Source organism: Homarus americanus, unplaced genomic scaffold (assembly GCF_018991925.1).
Source record: "Homarus americanus isolate GMGI-L3 unplaced genomic scaffold, GMGI_Hamer_2.0 scaffold32583, whole genome shotgun sequence".
Taxonomy (NCBI): domain Eukaryota; kingdom Metazoa; phylum Arthropoda; class Malacostraca; order Decapoda; family Nephropidae; genus Homarus; species Homarus americanus.
Window position 1 is genome coordinate 23,629,376 of NW_024713129.1, and position 21,604 is coordinate 23,650,979.

General features: G+C 38.5%; 1 protein-coding gene across 1 annotated transcript in view; it reads right to left on the reverse strand.

Annotated features, from left to right (window-relative positions):
• Positions 1-21,604, reverse strand: part of LOC121870495 (protein qua-1-like) — a 113,860-nt gene that overhangs the window by 81,682 nt on the left and 10,574 nt on the right. Inside the window, exons 5-8 of the mRNA XM_042372330.1 lie at positions 14,849-15,009; positions 13,820-13,961; positions 13,412-13,624; positions 7,122-7,259 (exon numbers count right to left, since the gene is read on the reverse strand). Coding sequence (XP_042228264.1) covers positions 7,122-7,259; positions 13,412-13,624; positions 13,820-13,961; positions 14,849-15,009 — 654 coding nt within the window. The remainder of the gene's footprint in view (positions 1-7,121; positions 7,260-13,411; positions 13,625-13,819; positions 13,962-14,848; positions 15,010-21,604) is intronic.

Here is a 21,604-nt window from a genome sequence, read left to right on the forward strand (position 1 = left end):
CAGTGGGTTCTGCTATAACCGTGTTTTGATACTTGTAATTTGCTCCTACTTGATTATAATTGAACAATATTTGTATGCTCATAGCGAGGCAGCTTGTTTGCTATCTGTGATTTTGCTTACTATTTCTCCAATTTGTGGTATTAACTGTGAATAAAAGGCTGAAAATATCTCCAAAAGCGTTCTGATGGTAAATTCGGTGATTATGAAGTAAAGAAGGATATAACGCGAAGAAGCTCGATGTTATCAACATAAAATCACCCTTCTCCCCCATGTGAGTGCCATTCTACTTATTTTCCGAGGTGAAGTGTTAAATTTGCTGTTGTGATTTCCGTTATTGAATATGAATGTGACGTTTGTTTGAACTTTGTGCTATCCTTTGTGTTAGGCTAACTACTAGGATTTTTAGGTTTGAGTAATCTGCACCTAACCTATTTTTCATAAAGCTTTCTTCATTTTCTATTTAGCGATTTTCTATAACACGATGTTTACAGAACACGGTATGCGGCGTTATGGCAGAACTGCACCCAGCATGGTATCACTAAATCAAACATTTAACAGATAAAATACTCAGTCTAGCAATCCAAATTTATTTGAAATAAAATCCATTCTTTTTGTTTTCTTTTTGAACTAATGTCAGCAACTTTTTCTCTTTGATGTTTGGATTACTGTTGAAAAATTTTCTCCGTTAAGAAATCATTGCAAGTGCATTTAGCCATTCTGGTCATAGTGCTCCTCAGAGAAAAGTTTTTTTTCTTTTAATGAAGCTGAAAAACGCGTTTGGCTCACAGTGTAGTCATAAAGGAATTATCAAAGTTTTTATCTGATTTCGTAATCTCTTTCAGAACTTTCCATCTGATGACCTGAATAAGGCACCTGGCGGGTTGAATTAACTGCAGCTATTCACTTGGACTATGAGACTCAAATTTTTCTTTGTTAATCTGGGATATGCTTCAGTGATTAATCTCTCACAGTTTATTCTTAAACTAGGAAGCTTTTCTTGTTGAGATAATTTACTTAGCTACTAATTGTTTAGTGAAGAATATCTCTCACTATATCAACACATATACAGTCTGCTCTTCTTAAATAGCAGGCATCTTTGAAGGATTCTCACAGTAGCTACGTTTCTTATTTCTAAATAAGTTTTTGAAATTTGTTATATATTCATGTACTTTAAACACATCAATTTCTCAGAACTGCATTTAGTTGTAAATTACTTAGCACGAGGCATGATCTTTGATGAAAAGCTCCCGGCAGAACATGAATTTTTCATTATTCAGGGTAGTACAAGAAATTCCTGTTTAGCTACTGTAAAATAGTTTGATCCTGCCATTTGCAATCAGGCTGGTTTCAGCAAGGCAACTTTTAAAGGTTACGCAAGTGCTGCATTTGTTCACAGATCCGTATATTAAGTTCACCTTGGCAGGATGGGCGCGAATGCTGGCGTTCATATTGAGAATGGATACTGCGTTGTGGTGATCTTGAGAAAATATTTGGTATACAACGTTAGAAAAAAATATTCTTGAATCTCGCGTAATACTTGCATTTCTTGTTATAGATTCAGTTAATGCGCCTGTAGTGAATAGAAATGTGCATTAATATAAACTGCTTTTATTTTTGCTAGATACATACCGCTTTCCATGACATTTGCACCATCAAATGTACAAACTATCAGTTTTGTCCTATTTCATGAAGGATTATATCTAACTGCTCTAGAATACATTTTGATATGCACATCTACTGTTTGATTTCTGGAACGAATCCCTGGCGGCTCAAATATTTCTTCATTCATGCGTGCTGGCAGACAATTACCATTTGAGTGTGTTCTGAAACATCTGTTTGTGTCATCAGCTGGCAGCTACAAATGAAGCTTCTTTAATCTCTTTCTTTATCTCATCATAGGTATATCTGCAGCAGGCAGTCAAATTATCTCATTCTTAATAGTCTTAGAAACACTGCTGAAGACTGCTGCGTGTTTCATGGTTCTTTAAATCTGGGTCTAGTACGTTCGCAAGGAATTTATTGAAAGTCCCTAAATACCTGGATTGCGCACGGATCATCTTTTTCCGTAATGTCACGTAAAAGGAAATTTCAAAGTTTCCTGACATACGGTCTGTTATCTTGGATAAAATTTCCCGCAGTTCTTGGGAACCTTCTCTTCTGCTCGTGATCGAAAGTCTATAGGCTTCACTAAGTTTTTCTTTAATATTTAAAACTTCTTAAGTAAGTAGTGAAACCGCTTTCAACCCATGCTTCCTTTGACTTTTCATGTTTTTTCAGTTTTTTCTTTCATTTTGTTTATATTTGTTTCTGAAGCTGTCTTGAAGTTATCACTTCCAATTCCAAACAGCAAACCAGGAAAACAAATAATGTATTTTTATTTCTAACCACAAGAGCCAACACTATTTAATTGCCATTCTGAGATGAGCTACGAATATACCTCTTCTGTTTAGCTTATTCTGGCGAGATATTTGAATATCAGGTGAGAATGACCTCTTGTCTTATGTAGCTTTCTAAAGAAGAACCTTCTTGAAAATTTAAGTTGTTTGAAGTTCACTCACTGTCACAGAACTTTTTATTCTTAAAATAAAAGGAGGTATATTTAATTGAGCTAGAATTCTACAAAATAAAGTTTCTGGAAAAAACAATAGAATGCAAGAATAGGATCTCTATGAAGTATGAATCATAGCATCTCATCCTATTAATGAATTGCGCCGTCTACTATATCAAGTGTACAGATTAGATAAATTGTAGATGATGTGTTTTAAATATCTTGTAAAGTACAAATAAATAAACATACAGTATTACCCTATTAACGCGCCACTTAACGCGTTTTCATACACGCGTAGCCAAGCCAAAGCTGAATTTCACTTAACGCGGCGGCATCATATACGTGAGTGTCCTGCCGAGAGCTATTTTAGATTCGCACCCACCCCCCACCCGCCTGACCCTGCCTGTTTTAGCTCATAAAATTCATACAAATTACCCAGCCAGAATATAATTTACATTGCTGGAATTCTTATAATTTGGTGATCATTTTGAATATAAACAACATATATATTTGACAATATTTAGATAAAAATTGTTCTCTAGGTAATTATGTTATCTTTTGTCCAAAATATATGACATTTATATTCAAAATATTCCTGGTCTTACAAGGAATCCAGCAATGTCAATTATATTATCCTAACTTTAGTTTGAGGTATTATTTATTAAAATTTAGTGGTTATCCCACACATCTCCTTGGGACGGTTGGTGGGGGGTGGGGGGTGGGGGGGAGGGAGGGACCGACCGACCGACCATCTGTTACCCTGTGAAGAATTATTTTTTTTTTTATTAACTGAAGATATTTGTTTTAGCTCATAAAATTCATACAAATTACCCGGTCAGAATATAATTTACATTGCTGGAATTCTTATAATTTGGTGATCATTTTGAATATAAACAACATATATTTTGCATTAAACATACAATTTTTAGATAAAAATTGTTCTCTAGGTAATTATGTTATCTTTTGTCCAAAATATATGACATTTATATTCAAAATATTCCTGGTCTTACAAGGAATCCAGCAATGTCAATTATATTATCCTAACTTTAATCTGAGGTATTATTTAATACTAAATGTTAAAAACTCTTGAATGGAGGATTGGTGGGGGGTGGGGGGAGTTGGGACTGGTTGGAAGAGGGGGGGAAGGCAAGGTGGGGTACTTTGATTGACAGATAGTGTCGAAGAATATTTTTTTTTTTTTATTAACTGAAGATATTTGTTTTAGCTCATAAAATTCATACAAATTATCCGGCCAGAATATAATTTACATTGCTGGAATTCTTACAATTTGCTGATCATTTTGAATATAAACATCATAGATTTTGCATTAGACATACAAATTTTAGATGTAAAGTTTATTCTGAGTAAATATGTTATCTTTTGTGAAAAATATATGACATTTATATTCAAAATATTCCTGGTCTTACAAGGAATCCAGCAATGTCAATTATATTATCCTAACTTTAGTTTGAGGAATTATTTATTACTATACCTGGTTTTCCCCAAAAAATTTCTCAGAGGGAAGAGCCAGTGAGTGTAGTGTGAGAAGAGGGGGAGGGAGTTGAGTCCATTATTTGAATGGACATTAACTTGGCGACTGTATTTCTCTATTTCTCTTAAGTATTAATTGTGTGCATGTACCATCATAAAATTAAGATGTTATTTTTACTACAACATAGTTATTTGTCGTCAAAAAGTGGAGTTTGGGGGTCGGGCTGGGTTCTATTGGAATTAATCCCATATGTTCTGTTATTCACTTAACGCGGCCACTTTTAATCGCTGGACCTCCGTTCAATTAATCAAGCGAATGGGGTACAACTGTATATGATATATTATATTATATAATACATATATAACGGGTGAAATAAGGGGTGCTGCAGTTCCACAGTGCCTACCGACGAGCCGCCACTGGTTCTGGGCTAAGAAGCCTCCCTAAGAAGCATTCCCAAAACAGGGTGAAGGTAGTTTAGGTTTAAAGTTTTTATCTTATAAAATGTTACAAACTAAACTTAGCAGAATATAACTTGCATTGCTGGAATCCTTGCAAGATAGTAAATAATTTGAATACTGTATATACATCATATATTTTGCACAAGATATAAAAAATTTAGTCCTATAGTGTAGTACATTTAAGTATGAGTTTTTCAACTCATACTTTTGGGTAGATAGAGTAACTTTCTTCAATTATTTTTACTCATTTACATGCACACACCATCCTGAATATATATTGTGAAAAATTTAAAAGAAATAATTGTCCTAAGGACAAACTGTACTCTACAGTACTCAAATGTAATAAATAATTACTCAAATATTTATGTCTAGTGCAAACAATAGCATGTTTATATTTAAATTAATCACTATCTTACAAGAATTCCAACAATGTAAGTTATATTCTACCAAGTCAATTCAGTAACACATTATAAGCGAAAAACTTAAACTCCATCTATATGACAGATAAATAAATACCACTAGGTAACCTTCACTGCCGGCTGGTCAATACCTCCCACTCTGCCTGGCTGTCAACACTTCACCTCCCCATCCCAGGGGTGGAGGTGGTTTTAGGCTTAAAGTTTTTATCTTATAAAATGTCACAGACTAAACTAAGCAGAATATAACTTGCATTGGTGGAATCCTTGCAAGATAGTAAATAATTTAAGTATAGACATTACATAGTTTGCAAAAAAAGAAATTTTTTTTAGTACTTTAGTGTTGTACATTTGAGTACAAATGAGTACAGTTATACTGTATGTTGCTCAAAATTATGGCTTTTTCACAGGAAAAAGTCTGAACACCTAACCCCAGTAGTCAGGATAATATGAACTGTATTTAATGTGTTTTTTATATCATTACAAGTACTGTACATCACCGATCCAGGAACTGATTTTCCGGCACCTCCTTTAGTCTGGACAAAACTATGAGAGGGCACTTAACTTCCCTCCCAGCCTGGGTGAAGGTAGTTTTAGGCTTAAACTTTTTATCTTATAAAATATATCTGACTAGACTTAGCAGAAAATAAATTACATTGCTGGAATCCTTGTAAGATAGTGATTAATTTGAGTATGAGCATCACATAGTTTGCACAAGAGGTAAAAATTTTAGTGTAGTGTAGTACATTTGAGTACAAAGTTTGTACAGTAATGTTGCTCAAAATTATGTTTTTTTTTCACATTTAATCGACATTTAATATTTGTTTAATTTAAGTTTCTAGCAGTCCATGGTGCTTTAGAGACACAGGAGGTGTATCATTAGTGGGTCAGAGGTGTACAGTATTGTTGAATTCTTATTACCTGACCTCGGTTGGTCCAGCAAAATGTATAATCCGGCAAGGCTTTGGAACCAAGGGCGCCGGAAAATCGGTGGTGGAACTGTATTTATCATTTTTATACATTTAGTAGATTCGCAGGAAGATACGGACAATCGGCTTTTCCGGATAGGTGGTCCCTCCTTTTAGTCAGGATATTCGAGGGTTCACTGTATCATTATCGTTTTTATACATTTACCGTAGGCTGAAGTAGGTTTTACTGTATCATGTGTCTGAGGTATCTCCATGGGTGTTAGCGTATCAACGGAATTAATTTTGACTTAGCGAACTAGTTCACTAAATCGAGAAGAAAAAAAATGCCTTCCAATAAATCGAGAGTTCGTTATATCAGATACCGTTAAATCGAGACTTTACTGTATTTAGCAGAGTCTATTAAAGGACCTGTAATAATGATAAAATTACCACTGTTTCACCAAAATTACCCTAAATATTTTATCTAAACAATGGGAGCAATAATTGCACAGAAAAACCATAACTTCCTTAGAAATCACATTGAGTGTCACAGCCAAGACTGAGGAGAGTGAAGTAAACACTGCTGGCAGGCATATGAGAGCTTCCAGCAACACAAGATGCCTGGTGAGTACCAAGAGGACAGGGTAAAAAAAAAATATTTGGTTAAACAAAATCCCAAAACCATGTTTTGTTTTGTTTTTCACCCTTGTTGGCTCATCAGCTGAATCTAAACTGGTCCATAAGGGAATCAAGTAATGTAAGTTCTATAACATGAAATAGAGAATCTCTAACTACTGTATAATGTGGCCTATAAGTCGACTTCTGAAGCTCAATTTTTTGTTTTCAAAACTAGGGGTCGTCTTATGCAACAGGTAAAAACATTCAGTACTCCCTGTAGTTCAGCCAAAAAACCCAAATAGTACACAGAAATGAGGCACTTATATGTTGAAATACATTGTGAACAGTGGGACACCTTCCTTCTGTGGGGCATAGACAGGAATGAGTGAGAATGAAGCCTGAAAGACTGTGTGGTTGATCCAGAGAACAGGAGATGTGAAAGAATTTCTATGACATCTTCCTCCTTTGCCCTAGAGGCACACAACCTGAGCATCTGATTACACATTTTTAAGAAGATTTACTAGTAATTTTGTTTATTCCTGGGTCTTGTACTAACAGCTCTGGATCACTTATACTTGAGCTGCTTAAAGACGGGCAGCTGACAACAAAGACATGTATTGCTCAGTATAGCATCATCAATTCAATATTACAAGTTACAAGGAACTACAGATATTCACTCACTGCCTTTAGATCTCTGATAGCCTTAGTTGGGTCATTTTTACTGTTTCTCAGGGCCCATTCAGCAACCTCTGGAGAAAATCCAGCATTTACAACTTTCTGCACATTAGCATCTAACATCTGCTTGCCACCTCCAAATACCTGAAAAATATTCCAAATGTTACAGTTCTATTTTCCCACAATATATCAACACTTACTTTTAGCAGGAGCTACAGGGTCCAGAGGAAGAAATATTAAAAGATAAAGTACTCAAGACATATAAGAATAAAACTAAACATTAAATAGGACCATACATCTAACCCTTGATGACTATCACTCAAAATATCTGTTACACTTGAAATTAGAACAAAGTTCCAAAGAAAAAAATTAACTGACATACACGTTGACAATCCCTCATCCGAAATCCTTGGGACCAGAGGCATTTCGGATTTGGGAATTTTTTGGTTTTCAGAATTTTTTTTTTTTTTTATGTATTAGCCCATCCGGGCACAAGTCATTGACCCACATTGGGGCCTGGGGGCGAAAATATAACTATTATTATAACAACAACAACAACAACAACAACAACAACAACAACAACAATAATAATAATAATAATAATAATAATAATAATAATAATAATAATAATAATAATAATAATAATAATAATAATAATAATAATAATAATTCATAGGTCTAGGTCGTGTTACTCACTTTTTATCTTTTTTCATTCTTGTATTTCTTTAATATTATTATATTATTATTATTATTATTATTATTATTATTATTATTATTATTTTACTAATACACTATTATTGTTAGCATTATTATTTTATTATAGTGTATCTTTTAATTAAATTTTTTATTTACTATGAATAATTATTATTATTATAATAATTATTATTATAATAATTATTATTATTATTATAATTATTATTATTATAAATATTAATATTATTATAATTAGTATTACTATTACAGCTTCGCCCCCCAGGCCCCGATGTGGGTCGGTGATCTATGCCTGGGTGGGCTAATCCCTGTTTAAAAAAAAAAAATAATAATAAAAAAAAAAAATGCTCCGCAAAAAACTTTCAGTTTTCAGAGCTTTTCGGTTTTCGGAATTTAGGATAAAGGGTTGTCAACCTGTATATGCATCTATTGTCAACTGATTAAATGAACTAATCTCAAGAACAGAAAGCTTAGTCCCACACAACTATAAAAATCAATTTACTTACAATTCTTTCAAACTGACTCTTCTTGGTAACCTAACCTAATCTTATCTTACCTCATCTAATCTAAACTAATCTAAACTTACCTAATCTAATTTACAACTACTTAATCTAACCTTAATTAATCTAATCTAATCTTACTTAATTTAACCTAATGTCATCTAATCTAACCTTTACTAATCTAGCCTAACATAACCGTTACCAACCGCACTGTGCGAGCGGTAATGGTGGAATTTAGGATAACATATGTGGGTGTTATGATAACAGCAATACAGAAAGATAGTTGACATGAACACAGAGTTCACTGTTAAGTTGAAAGAGTGAGGCTAGTTGTGTTGATGGTAACAGTTCTGCTGAAATGGTACGATGACACTTGTCATCTGTACTCCATCTGTCCTGGGTGGGGCAGTTCAGGGCACACTGTCAATCTGTGAGCACTACGAGTATCACTCACAGACTAGTTATAGGACCCGTTACACGTAAGTCTATGCTCATACGAGACTTTCTTGTTCTAAACTGTCATGCATTGAGAGATACTATGTATACGCCTTTGTAATATTCAGATAAGCGTGTTGTAAATGCTGTTGCCATTGTATACAAAATGAAGCTGTATTTGTTACCTAACTTGTAATCCACAAATCATGCAAATCATGAGTAATGTGTAAACATGAACATTGTATTGACAGAATATTAAACACCATTGAGTCCAAGTGTATGGGTCTTCTTATCCAGATCACATACTTACTGCTTCATTGGTGGTAACAATAATTAATCTAATCTAACCCAAATTTATATAACCATATCTAATCTAACCTACTCTAACCTTATCTAAGTTAAGTTAATCTAACCTAACTTAATCTTACCTAATCTAACTTAATCTGATCTAATAGAGCATAATCTTACCTAAAATTACCTAATCTAACCTTACCTTACCTAATCTAACCTAACCTTACCTAATCTAACCTAACCTTACCTAATCTAACCTAACCTTACTGAATCTAACCTAACCTTACCTAATTTAACCTTACCTAACCTAAATTAACCCCCTAAGTAACATTAGGGTGTTTAATCATTAAGTGAAGTAAGCTGAGGTGTCTAACCTTCACTTGATCTCTAGGAGCTGTATCCAGTGATGAAGTGAAATACTTTTTAGTTCAGTTAACTCCTAAATGGCAGCTAAGAACTCCCTATTCCCCCTATAGCTATAGATATACCTTGCTATACACCAGACGTGTTCTTGAGAAGTGTGACATTGAAGAGAAACAATGTGGGGTGAATATAAGTACCAGTATAAAGTACTGTACCATAGACCTAACAATATAAAGAAGTTATGTTCCTGGGGGACATTTCAGGTAAAAAAATTAAATAAATATTAAACACCTAAATTAGATTATTATAGGTTAAAATCAATATTTAGATGTAAAATATATGTCAATAAAATAACAATTACCCGAGTTGATTAAGGAAACTGCGTACAGCATGCCCTTACAATTTGTGGATTTTTAATTCGCGGCCTTCGATTATTCACGGATGACACCCTGGAGCTGCCATGCACACAGGAGCTGCCATGCACAGGCCAACCGGCCTATTGCAGACTCCTTATTTTCTTATGTTCTTATATACCCAAGAATGTACTTTAGTACACGGCATTTTCACAGCCAGGTCGAGGAGCCCGTGAGTTTTATGGCGTCCCGCAAGGTGTCTCTCTTGTCCCAGGTGGCTGGGCCATGTGCGCTCACTCCGCCTCAGTGATAGTCCGGGTTAAACACCTGTCCGTTTCACGCATGTGCTACTCTGCTCTCTTAACAACTGTGCTCCTTGTGCTTGTAATGGCTCCCAAATGCCCTCAACCACCTTCATACAGCTGTAGGAAGGTTCCCAAACAAGTGAAGAGAGAAAAGAAGGTCACATATTTCACCCATACGTACACCTGGCTACGCCTGGCAACAGTAGCAGGTAAGGGGAGTGAGTGACTGCAAGTTAGCGTGCCATTTGCATTTGTGACTCCTCCCTCCCTGCCATATTTCACTGGATTTACTGTTATCATTAGTGTCTACTGATAGAATAGCATTTAATAGTGATTAATCATGGCATTGTAGCTAGGTCAGCTCATCATTGAAACCGCCAAGCTGTGAGGTGTTATGGTTCTTTCAACTCGTATTTTTGGGTAGATATACGTAACCTTCTTCATTTATATTTACTCAGTTATATGTACACACCATCTTCCATACATATTGTGAAAAAGTATACAGTATTACACCACAAGTACCGACATCCTTCATGTTGGGTCGGCTAGATGGCTGCGAAAGAAATTCTGTATGTTTGATCGACGTATAAACCCAGCTGGCGCTCAGATCCCAATCGTTCTAGAGACAGTAATTTTTACAAGGAAAAAATGCTGTATGGCAACCCAACCGACCCAACTTTAATAAGAAAGCACGGAGTTGACTCTCGCATTTTTTCTCCATTTCGATACATTTTGTTGTCCTGTTTCTGATTATTTGTGATAGGATTTTCCCATTATTATTTATTTGTGTGTGTGTGTGTGTGTGTGTGTATATGCACACGCACAGGGTGATGTAATGCGTCTAGTGTGGCAGCATCATGTTAGTGGTAAGGTACAAGCACTGCTTGCTCTCTCTCTCGCTTTCAGCTGCCGCCACTGGCTAGCCCTCGTGGTGAACAGGGAAGCAACTTGCATAAGTCTTCCCCTGCCAGTACACAGCCTCCTCATCATCAAGACTCCTGGCAACACATGGTAACTGGGTGCCTCATGGGCCCAGGCTAGACCAGCAGGGGATCTCAGAGTAGCAGTGGACCCCACAAGAACGGCGCATAGGCCCACTGGCATGTGGGCACGTCCTGACGCCTACCAACCACTGCCCAGTTGCCTTGCAGATTAACCTTGGCAGGTATAAGGCTACGGGAGTAAACCCTGAACAAAAAATCTGCGGTGGAGCCCCGCATCAGGCAGACATGCTTTCAGAGCTCCAACAAGACCTCAACCGAGGTATTGGCGGAAGAGGTGACCACCATGGAAACCCAATGACTACACCGGCGGATGAAGGCAAAGAAAGATGGACAGGCTACTAAGGCGAAACCCAACAAACTGGGCTATCGGCAGTCCATTGCAACTCTCCCTCTCCCCACTCATTGCAACACTTGCACCAATGGATCAGGAAAAGGGAGAGCCAAGATGTGTGGTTGCAGCCTGTGCTCCTGCCTCACCACATAAATCAACTCACACACAGCCATCATCCAGCTCATCATACCTCTCATCATCATCAAAACCCCTATACCCCCAAAAGTCCTATGGCAACAGACGAGTGGCGACGGGGACAGGCAGAGATGACCACCGGGAGTCTCTAATCACAACTCTGCACATGAATGGCATAGATAAGATGGTCGTTTATGTACTAGGATCTAGGCAGCAGTGCAATAAGGTCTTGTCTGTGCGACTGAGCAGCCCTTTTGAGGAGCCACTCTGCTCACCCCACATAGGGACGGGGCTAGAAAAGGTGCCCTAAACATAGCCTGCCTAAGAACCAACCTGACTGGGAACCGCAACCAGTAACGTCACCCTTATGCAGTTGAAAATACAATTATAATCACAGATAAAAAAAAAAAAAAACTATACAACCTCTTATGGTCGCTGCATGGAATGTCAGGACCCTTCTGGATACTGGCACAAATGAGCGTCCTGAAAGAAGAACCGCCCTTGTGGCAAAAGAGCTGGCTAGGTATAACATCAACATAGCAGCCATTAGTGAGTCCCGCCTCCCAGACGATGGTGGACTTACAGAACAAGGGTCTGGCTACACCTTCTTCTGGTAAGGTAAGCGTGCTGCGGAGAGAAACTGCATTTATGGAGTTGGCTTTGCCATCCACCAATGTATCCTACAACACAGGCTAACTGAAATGCCTGTTGGGATCAATGAGCGCCTCATGACGCTCCGAGTCACACTGAATCACTAACATCATAACTTCTTCATTAGTGCATACGCCCCAACACTGGATGCAGAGGATGACATCAAGGAGGCCTTTTATGCCGACCTTGACAGAGTGCTAACCTCTATCCCCAGAGAAGACAAGGTTGTGCTCCTTGGCGACTTCAATGCCAGAGATGGCAGAGATGCTAACATTTGGCAGGGAACCATAGGGCGAAATGGACGAGGCAAGTGTAATCCCAATGGCCTACTCCTCCTCACCAAGTGTGCTGCACACAACCTTACTATCACCAATACCTTGTTTAGGCAGGCCGACAAGTTCAAGGGTTCGTGGCAACACCCATGATCCAAACACTGGCATCTCATTGACTACATCATTGTCAGAAAAAGAGATCACCGAGATGTCCTTATCACGCGAGCCGTGTGTGGCTCAGACCACTGCGACACTGATCAATGGCTCGTCAGAGCCAAGTTCTCACTTCATGTCATCCTAAAACGGCGAAGGCAGCATGCCTCTAGAAGAGATTTTAACCCTTAGGCCCCGGGTGACGTTCCAGAATGTCCACCCATTTTCCCGCCATTTTTTTTTCTTTTTAATTACTTTTGGAAAAGTTGATTTTTTTTCTCTATTTAACCCCGTGGGGGGGCTACTGCCAGCAGCACCCTAACCCGGGGCTTAAGGGATAATACTAAGTGCCTGGAGGATCCAGTGGTAGCCCATGCTTTCAGAGAGCAGCTCGAACATGGGCTGATAAACAACCCAACATCAAACAACCCAAATCCCAGTGCCGAATGGGATATTCTCGACAATGTCATGACAAAACCCTGCAGAGACCCTCGGCCAGATCAAAAAAATACACCAGGACTGATTTGATGAAAATGACCTGGAAATCGATGTACTCGTCAAAGATAAACGTGCTGCTTTAACTCATTGGCAGAACAACTCTCAGTCTCGGACCAAATGTGATTCCTTCCGCAAGAAGAAAGCGGCGGCTCAGCGCGAAGTTCACAATCTAAAGAAAGACTGGTTTAAAATTAAAGCATGTGAAACACAAAAATTTGCAGATCAACACACGATGCACAAATTTTTCAATTCCACTAAAACATTTTATGGTGCAGCAGCAGTATACCATCTTACCTTCATATTTCCCTCTTTGGCCAACTCCTTCACTGTTTGCTTGCGTTGGGTTTCAAACTCATCATCCTCTTTATCCTTGCCACTGGAATCCTTGAGGGCCTTGAACTTTTGCATTTCTCTGTGGTCCTTTAAGATACGTTTGCCAAATGGAACCCAGAGAGGTGGACCAGAGCCATCAGCAGCACACACTCCACGGCTGAACTTAGACACACTCTGCAATATGTCAGTAAACAATAATCACTTTACAATTGACAATTCTACATTCACAATTTAACATCAGCCCCTCCCTCACAACCTTCTATTTACCTCATCTTCCACTTTAACTACAACTGCTTCAATCATACATATTTCTACCTCGGCTTAGTCTCACTTAACATATACAGTATAAAACAATTTGAGAAAACACACCACTGAGAGTTTCCACTTGTCGTACAGTTCCTGAACGGTGCCCCCGATCACAGTAATATTGTTTGGGAACAATAACAAAAATCCACCACCAACAGTAATCTTGCCCGCCAAACGTACTTTAGTGCCCGGTGCAGTTTTGAGGCTGGAAAAGAACCATTAAATTTGTTAGTTTCTTTTAGGCAGAAATGTTGAAACATGAAGAAAAGAAAACAAAGTTTGATCTGAAATTCCATTATATATTGAGCAAAGATGAGGTGAGTAATATCCTTCCCTCCTCACCGAGGAGCTGGGAACTAAATAGCAATCAGATGTGGACCCTATTTTATAGTCTGCTTTAGTTACAGGTGTATGTGTACTGGTGCAGTGGTGAAGACTCATAGCTCTCACCTTCCAGCAGCTGGTTCATCAGTGTTACCTTTTATTTGGCAGGGGAAAACACTTGAACAAGGAAAAATTCTAGACTAGTTTTACCAGATTTCTGAATTATATCCCAGTCACACAAATGAGCCACTTGATCTAATGACAGACACAAGAGGATAGGATGGGAAAATGACAGTACAGAGGCAATCTAGCAAGTGCACTGGGTAGTGAGACAACCTTCATCATAGAGCAGAAAGAGGAAACAATATATTATGGAGGATGGGAAAGGATTATAGAGGGTATTGTTTATGTATACAGTACATGCTGAATCAATGTAAACTTGTATGGTGATTTTTATTGAATAACTATCTATCTACTCATCCATCTAATAACAGGTTGGTCAGGAGGTTCTTCAGCCATCATCACCCCTTCAGAGAGTAGTTCACTATGGGGGGAGGGGAGGGGGGGGTGTAGTACCAGAAACAAAGGAAACTCTCACACTATGAAACAGCTGAAATTAATACCTTTTCTCGAGTGGCATCAATAATAACAAGGTAGGGTAAGTAATGAACACTGACAACTATTCTTAACTCCGTAATAATCTTCCATGAGTTAAAGATATCATGTTTTCATTATTTTGAACTGAACAATGTTTGTCACAAATCTCACCTAAGCGGCTTGATGTTCTGCATCTCAAGAGCCTGTACAGTACTAGAACCGTCTGTGAGAGATACACGCAGCATCCTTGGAGCAGAGCCTGAATCCTCAAAAGCTTTTGGTGCAGCAACATTACGCATCTTAGCCACTTGCAGTACCACAGGACCAGGCAGCTGCTCAAATATGCCATCAATATCTCAGCATTTTGAAAAGAATTTGTACATGAATTAAACAGCCAAGATATAGACAGTACAGCTAAACCACATAAATTTTATTTATGTTGGATACAGTCACTCATTCGTTACTAAAGGACACATGAATCACCGAGAGATGTATCATAGGTTGTGCACTATAAAAAAAATAATCCTGTACAGAAAGCCAGATGTTACACAAAACAATTTAACCAACAACACCCAGACACATATGTAGGTTTTGTTGACTAAATTTCTTTTAGAGCTGATCGACGTGTAGCATATAGCTTTCCGTACAAGAATATTAAACTTAATCATTGCTCTAGTCTTAGTTTCTCAGCCATCCTTGTTGATTTCTTGTGATTCTCTCACCTAAAAAAAATTCCATAAATTTTTGTATGGCACATGACCCATGCAATAACCTGTACAGTACTGTACAACTCATATGGACAGTGTTAAAATATTCCAGTACATGTACAAGGATCCTTCACTTAACAAATGGGTTAGGTTCCTGGAAAACTATTCGTTAAGTGAATTTTCATATCTCGAATAACAAAACAAATGGAAAAATAGGGTTTGGTTACCAACAACAAGAAAACCCCAATATCACACCGCAAAAACATGAAATCAGTTCATTAGCAACAAAAACCTACCTAACTAAAGAAAAATAGTACAGTCTCTCCTCGACTTACGATGGGGTTCTGTCCCGACGACCAGGTCATAAGTCGATTTGGTCGTAAGTCGAAAAGGCGAAAATAATACATAGAAATTCTAAAATGAAATACAGTACCTGTACAGTAAAAGTAATCAATCATGAAAAATGAATAAAGTGTTACTGTGTACTTACCTTTAATGTAGTCAGCTGAATGCACAAGGGCCTCAATAATTTTTTAATTAAGCATGTAGACTACATTAATTGGATGAAGCAGAGGAGGAGACAGGGCTGGGTGGGTCATCAAGTTCACTTTCTTCAGACAGGCTAACATACTTGCTTGTTGAAGGTATTGGATCATCTTTAGGGAGTGAAGAGGCAGCAGTGGTGAGGGGTGAGGAGACAGCAGTGGGGGATTTCTTAAAAAAAAATATGTCCAATTTAGACTGCACCGTTTGCCTTTTCTTTTCATTGTAAATCTCCCTGTAGCAAGCAGGTGCATCTTGGATCAGTCTGTCAACTTTTGCAAAATGCTCAACATTTTGATCCATTTCTTCAAACATTTGCATCCCCTTATTAATACTGTAGTAGCAAATGCCTCTGCCATTTGTTTCACTGAAAACTTTTTGGGGGGTGCAGGTTCTTCATTTACATTTTGTCTCTCTTCTCCTCTGCAAATTTCTGTGCCTCCAATTCAATAAGATCCCCATTACTTAGCTCTTCTTCTACACTTTCCACCAACTGCTCAACATCTTCATTATCAATTTCTAACTCCAGCTGTTTACCCTTCTGCACTATCTTGTTGCTAATCTCAGAAATTGCTTCATCTTCATTAAATCCTTTGAAACTGTTCACATATCTTTTCAGAACCTTCTTCCATATTCCATTCATGCACTGACCTGTAACCTCATCCCATGCTGCAGCTATGTTCTTTATACATTTCAAAATGTTGTAGTCCTTCCAAAACTCTCTGAGTGTTTTCTCACCTTCAGTAGCAGCAATAGCCTAAGCAAAGGTCGCAAGTAAATAGTACACTTTAAAAGCAGCAATAGCACCTTGATCCATGGGTTGGATGATAAGAGGTAGTGTTAGGTAGACTACCTTAACTTCAGGGTGCAGGTTGTCCAGGTGTGGTGGGTGTCCCAGAGCATTATCTAAAATTAATAAAATCTTGAAGGCAACCCCCTTGTTGCAGACAATATTCCTAGGCTTGTGGAATGAAACAACTCAGGAACCAATCCTCAAACAGTGCTAGGGACATCCATGCTTTCTTATTACTGTGATAAAGCACTGGCAGTGTGTGCTTGCTGACATTTTTAAAAGCCCTTGGGTTGTCTGAATGGTATATCATGAAGAGTTTTACCTTGAAAACAACTACATCCCCCCCCCCCCCAACATAAGTGTGATTCGGTCCTTGAATGCCTTGAATCCCGGCATGGTTTTCGCCTCTTTGTGGATGTATATCCGTTCTGACATGCGCTTCCAGAATAAGCCAGCTTCATCCACATTAAATATTAGCTCAGGCAAATAATTTCCCACCACGATGACACGATCTAGCTCCTCCTTAAAAGCTTCAGCAGCACCCACATCAGCACTTGCTGCCTCTCCACTCACCTTTACACTGTGCAAACTGTAGCAGTTCTTAAACCTTTGGAACCACCCATGACTTGCTGTGAAGTTTTGGTCCTACTCATCTCCTGCCTGCTCTTTCAGGCTTTCGAAAAGGCTTCTTGCCATAGCCTGTATGGTTAGAAGGCTTAAGGGTACACGCTTTTGCAGCTGATCTTCCATCCACATCACAAGTAATTTTTCCATCTCATGAATAGGACCTTGTCTTTTTTTCGTTATTATTGTTCCCTTTATAGGTGCTGATCCTTTCACTACCTCACGAATTCGTTCCTTGTCCTTCAAAATTTTTGATATCGTTGAGTGAGAGAAGCCAAGGTCACGTGAAATGGTTGCTACCGTTTTTCCATTTTCATATTACATTATTAATTTCATTTTCATCTCAAAAGTAATTGACTGTCTCTTTTTCTTCTCAGCACCACGAGAACTCTCACTTTTACACTTGCCAGCCATTTTAAAGGGAATTACAAACGAAAATTTTGTCAGTATGGTACACAGCGTGATCACTAACACCAACGGCCAAACACCAACTGAGCAGGCTACAATGTGGATGCTGTACACCACGAGGCGGCCCAGTCCAAGCTATCGTACGGCGTCATATTACGACCAAATGTAGGGACTCGAAAATATGTATAATGTGAAAAATATTTGATACGACCATGGCCGTCGTATGTCCGGGTTGTCGTAAGTCGAATATGTCGTAAGTCAAGGAGAGACTGTACACAACTATCTGTATACTGTAATTTATTATCCAACACATAAAAAAATAATATCTCAATGTAAATATAAAACTAAAACTACTGACACTCTAATGTCCATGACACGTATTGGCGTCATTGATAATCTTGTCTAATTGGCGCTGTCGCCCCAACGTTTTACAAATAAAAGAGAAAAAATTTATAAAAATTTTAGCAAATCCAATTGACTTTTGAGATTCTGGTGCATCATTCCTGTAGGCCTCCTCTCTCATGGTAATCAATCACTAATTGGCTACGTGGCAACTGTCCATAGAGTGATGCCAAATAAACATTAGTGTTCTTCCAGCAGGCAAGCTAAAAGGAGGAGTGATTGAACCCTTTAAAAATACGAGTACAGTATACAGCATGTCCTTTTAATTCACAGATTTTTAATTCGTGGCCTTTGATTAATTATTCGTGGATGACATCCTGGATGTACCCAAGAATGTCTGGATAGTTTTAAAGTTGGTGGCAATTTCACAGCAGGGACAGAGAGCCCGTGAGTTTTATGGCATCCCGCAAGGCGTCTCTCTTGTCCCAGTGGCTGGGCCATGTGCGCTCACTCCGCCTCAGTGATAGTCCGGGTTAAACACTTGTCCGTTTCGCGCGTGTGCTACTCTGCTCTCTTAACAACACTGCCCCCCCCTCCCCCCCCCCGCTCCCTTACTCAGCCTGCTAACTCTTGCACACTAAGAAATGTTTATTGCTTTATGTTTTGACCTTATAATAGTTACAGTAAACCCCCGATAACTCAGCACATATGGGGCTCTGGCCTTAATGAGTTATCCCAAATTCCAACTTATCAAGGCACTTCCACCTCTTACAAAACTACAACAGTAAAAAATTATCAACCTATATAGTGTGTACATGTAATTACTAAATGTAAAAAAGTAACACTTACCAGCACAGCAAGCGAAGAATGAAGCATTGTAGTAAGTGACACAGAGGCATGGTAGGTGACACAGGGGCATGGCAGGTGACACAGAGGCATGGTAGGTGACACGGGTATGGTAGGTGACAAAGGCATGGTAGGTGACACAGGGGCATGGCAGGTGACACAGAGGTATGGTAGATGACACAGAGGCATGATAGGTGACACAGGGGCATGGTAGGTGACACAGAGGTATGGTAGGTGACAAAGGCATGGTAGGTGACACAGGGGCATGGTAGGTGACACAGAGGTATGGTAGGTGACACAAAGACATGGCAGGTGATGCAAGTGGCCAGATATGCCGAGATTTTCCCAGATAATTTGATATATCTTGGCATTTCCCGAGTTATACTAACACATTCCGAGACCAAATCCATGCTGAGTTATATGAAATTCCAAGTTATTAAATGCCAAGTTATTGAGGATTTACTGTATTTATTTTACTTATATATACATAATATTTGAAGGCTTGTGTGTGCATGTAACTGAGTAAAAAAGTTTTTTAAGAAAGTCAAATTTATCTACCTGAAATTACGAGTTGAATATTAACCATAACGTAGCTTAATACTTGGCCTGATAGCAAGAGGGCTAGGGGGATGTGACTACAGTGGCGAGTCTACCTTGACAACAATGCCACCAGTGATATTAAATGTAACACTTAAATAAGAACACCATCACCCTTAGCTGTGAATTACCTTAAGAGAGGGCAGTCAGGGCTCAGGGTGGGGAATGGCAGAACAAAAGACGTGGGCTGGGGGAGATGCGGGAGGGAGGGGGGTTTGTTATGATCATTGAACAAGAACACATCTCAGCCCATCTCTCCAAGAGGTGTTAATTTTGAAAATTTATATCAGCGAATTCTTATGTTTCGAACGTTCGTTAAGCGAGGAATACGAGTATCCTCGATAATCACGGGACCTGATAATTGCCGATCTGTCGTGTCGCGGTATTCTCAATTGCAACCATGTGTACGCTTATCAGTGATTGATCTGGGTTATCGTGGAACTATTATGGGACAGCGGTGGGTCTGCGAGAGCCAGCAGTAGCAGCAACTGCCAAGAGATGGCAGCGATAGCATTTGCTTCCCCGCATTGTTTTGGTTGGTGTGTGAAGACGGTTTCCTGCTCCATGCTCGTTTTGGGTGCAATTTTTTCAACTTTTACTTACCCTCTACCATGGCACCTGTGAATAAAAGTGTTAAGGTTCCTGATCCAGCCAAGCGACAAAGACGTGTGTATTCTCTGGTTAAATGTTCCGATGTTCCCATGTGCTTGGCAACACACCCAATGCATGTTACCATTTCCTTCCAGTCTGCCTCTTTAAACAACCCCACCTTTCTGCTTTCTCAATCCCAAATTTAAAATTTATGTAATGTAATGTGGAAGGAATATGATGTTGTTCATTTATACTTAAACTCAATTTTGTGGGGAGACATCAGCTGTTCAGTTGTTTCTGGCAGTGCTGCAGGCAGTGTTACCAAACAAACCGATTGATGCATCACCTCCTCACCACTCACCACAATCTCCCCCTCCACCACTACCTCTATTATCACCACCTAAATCATAATTTCAGTTATGGCTTCGCTTTAGCCAGAGCAGAATAGCACGATATCCAATGCCTCCCACCCACTTCCCACATTCTTCCCTCCCACCCACTGCATCTCATCGACACTGCTTCTCTCACTCATTCTACTGTAAATGTCATTCATGATTCAATATTGTACAGTACTGTACATTGTTTATTTGTTATTCATTATTAGTAAAGATATGTTACTAGTACAGTACAGTATTACCATATATCTCGGCCTATAAGACGGAATTTGAACCATAAAAAAATCAGCCCAAAGTTACGGGGTCGTCTTAAGCACTAGATATAAAATTCTTACCTCTTAAATATTGTGGTTTAGCGTGTCAAGAGTGGTGATGGAAAACATCGTAAACCACTCACAAGGTCCTACCACTAAATATTTTATACTGAAACTTACGTTTGGGAAGCTGGATTAAAATTAAGATTACCGGTATATTAAAATAATAAAAATGTATTATAAACCAGTCTAACATACCGTAAAAGAACAATATACCCCGGTAATAAACACAGCTGCTATCATCACCCCACCCCCCACATTTGCCAGTGACAAGAAAGGGAAAGTGACCTTGACTGTGGTAGCCTCCCTTTTTCGCAAAACAAGTACATAAATTAAAGAAAATACTTGCTGGGTGTTTAATATATTACAGTATATTATAAATAAATAAATAAACAAATAAATCGGTAAATCTATTTCAAGTAAGTGGAAATATTTTACTCACACTGACATTAGTTCCAGTTAAATAACAGACGTTTAAGTGAGTCACTAGTGTTTACACGACTGTATACCAGCTGGTAAAATTTGATGCCAACACTTGAAGTGAATTGGCCTTATTTTAAATAACCAACCATAAATAAATGCAAAAATAAAAAAAGATCAAAGGTGAGAAACATTATATTGTATGTACGTTGTGTTGTCAAAGTAAGAGAAACAATTGAAACTCTGCAATTGTGTGTAAATGAGGCAGAAAGATAGATCAGCAACCCAAGATTTGGTCACAATTTTTGTGATGCCATATTGAAGTAGAATCTACCATTAGACAATAC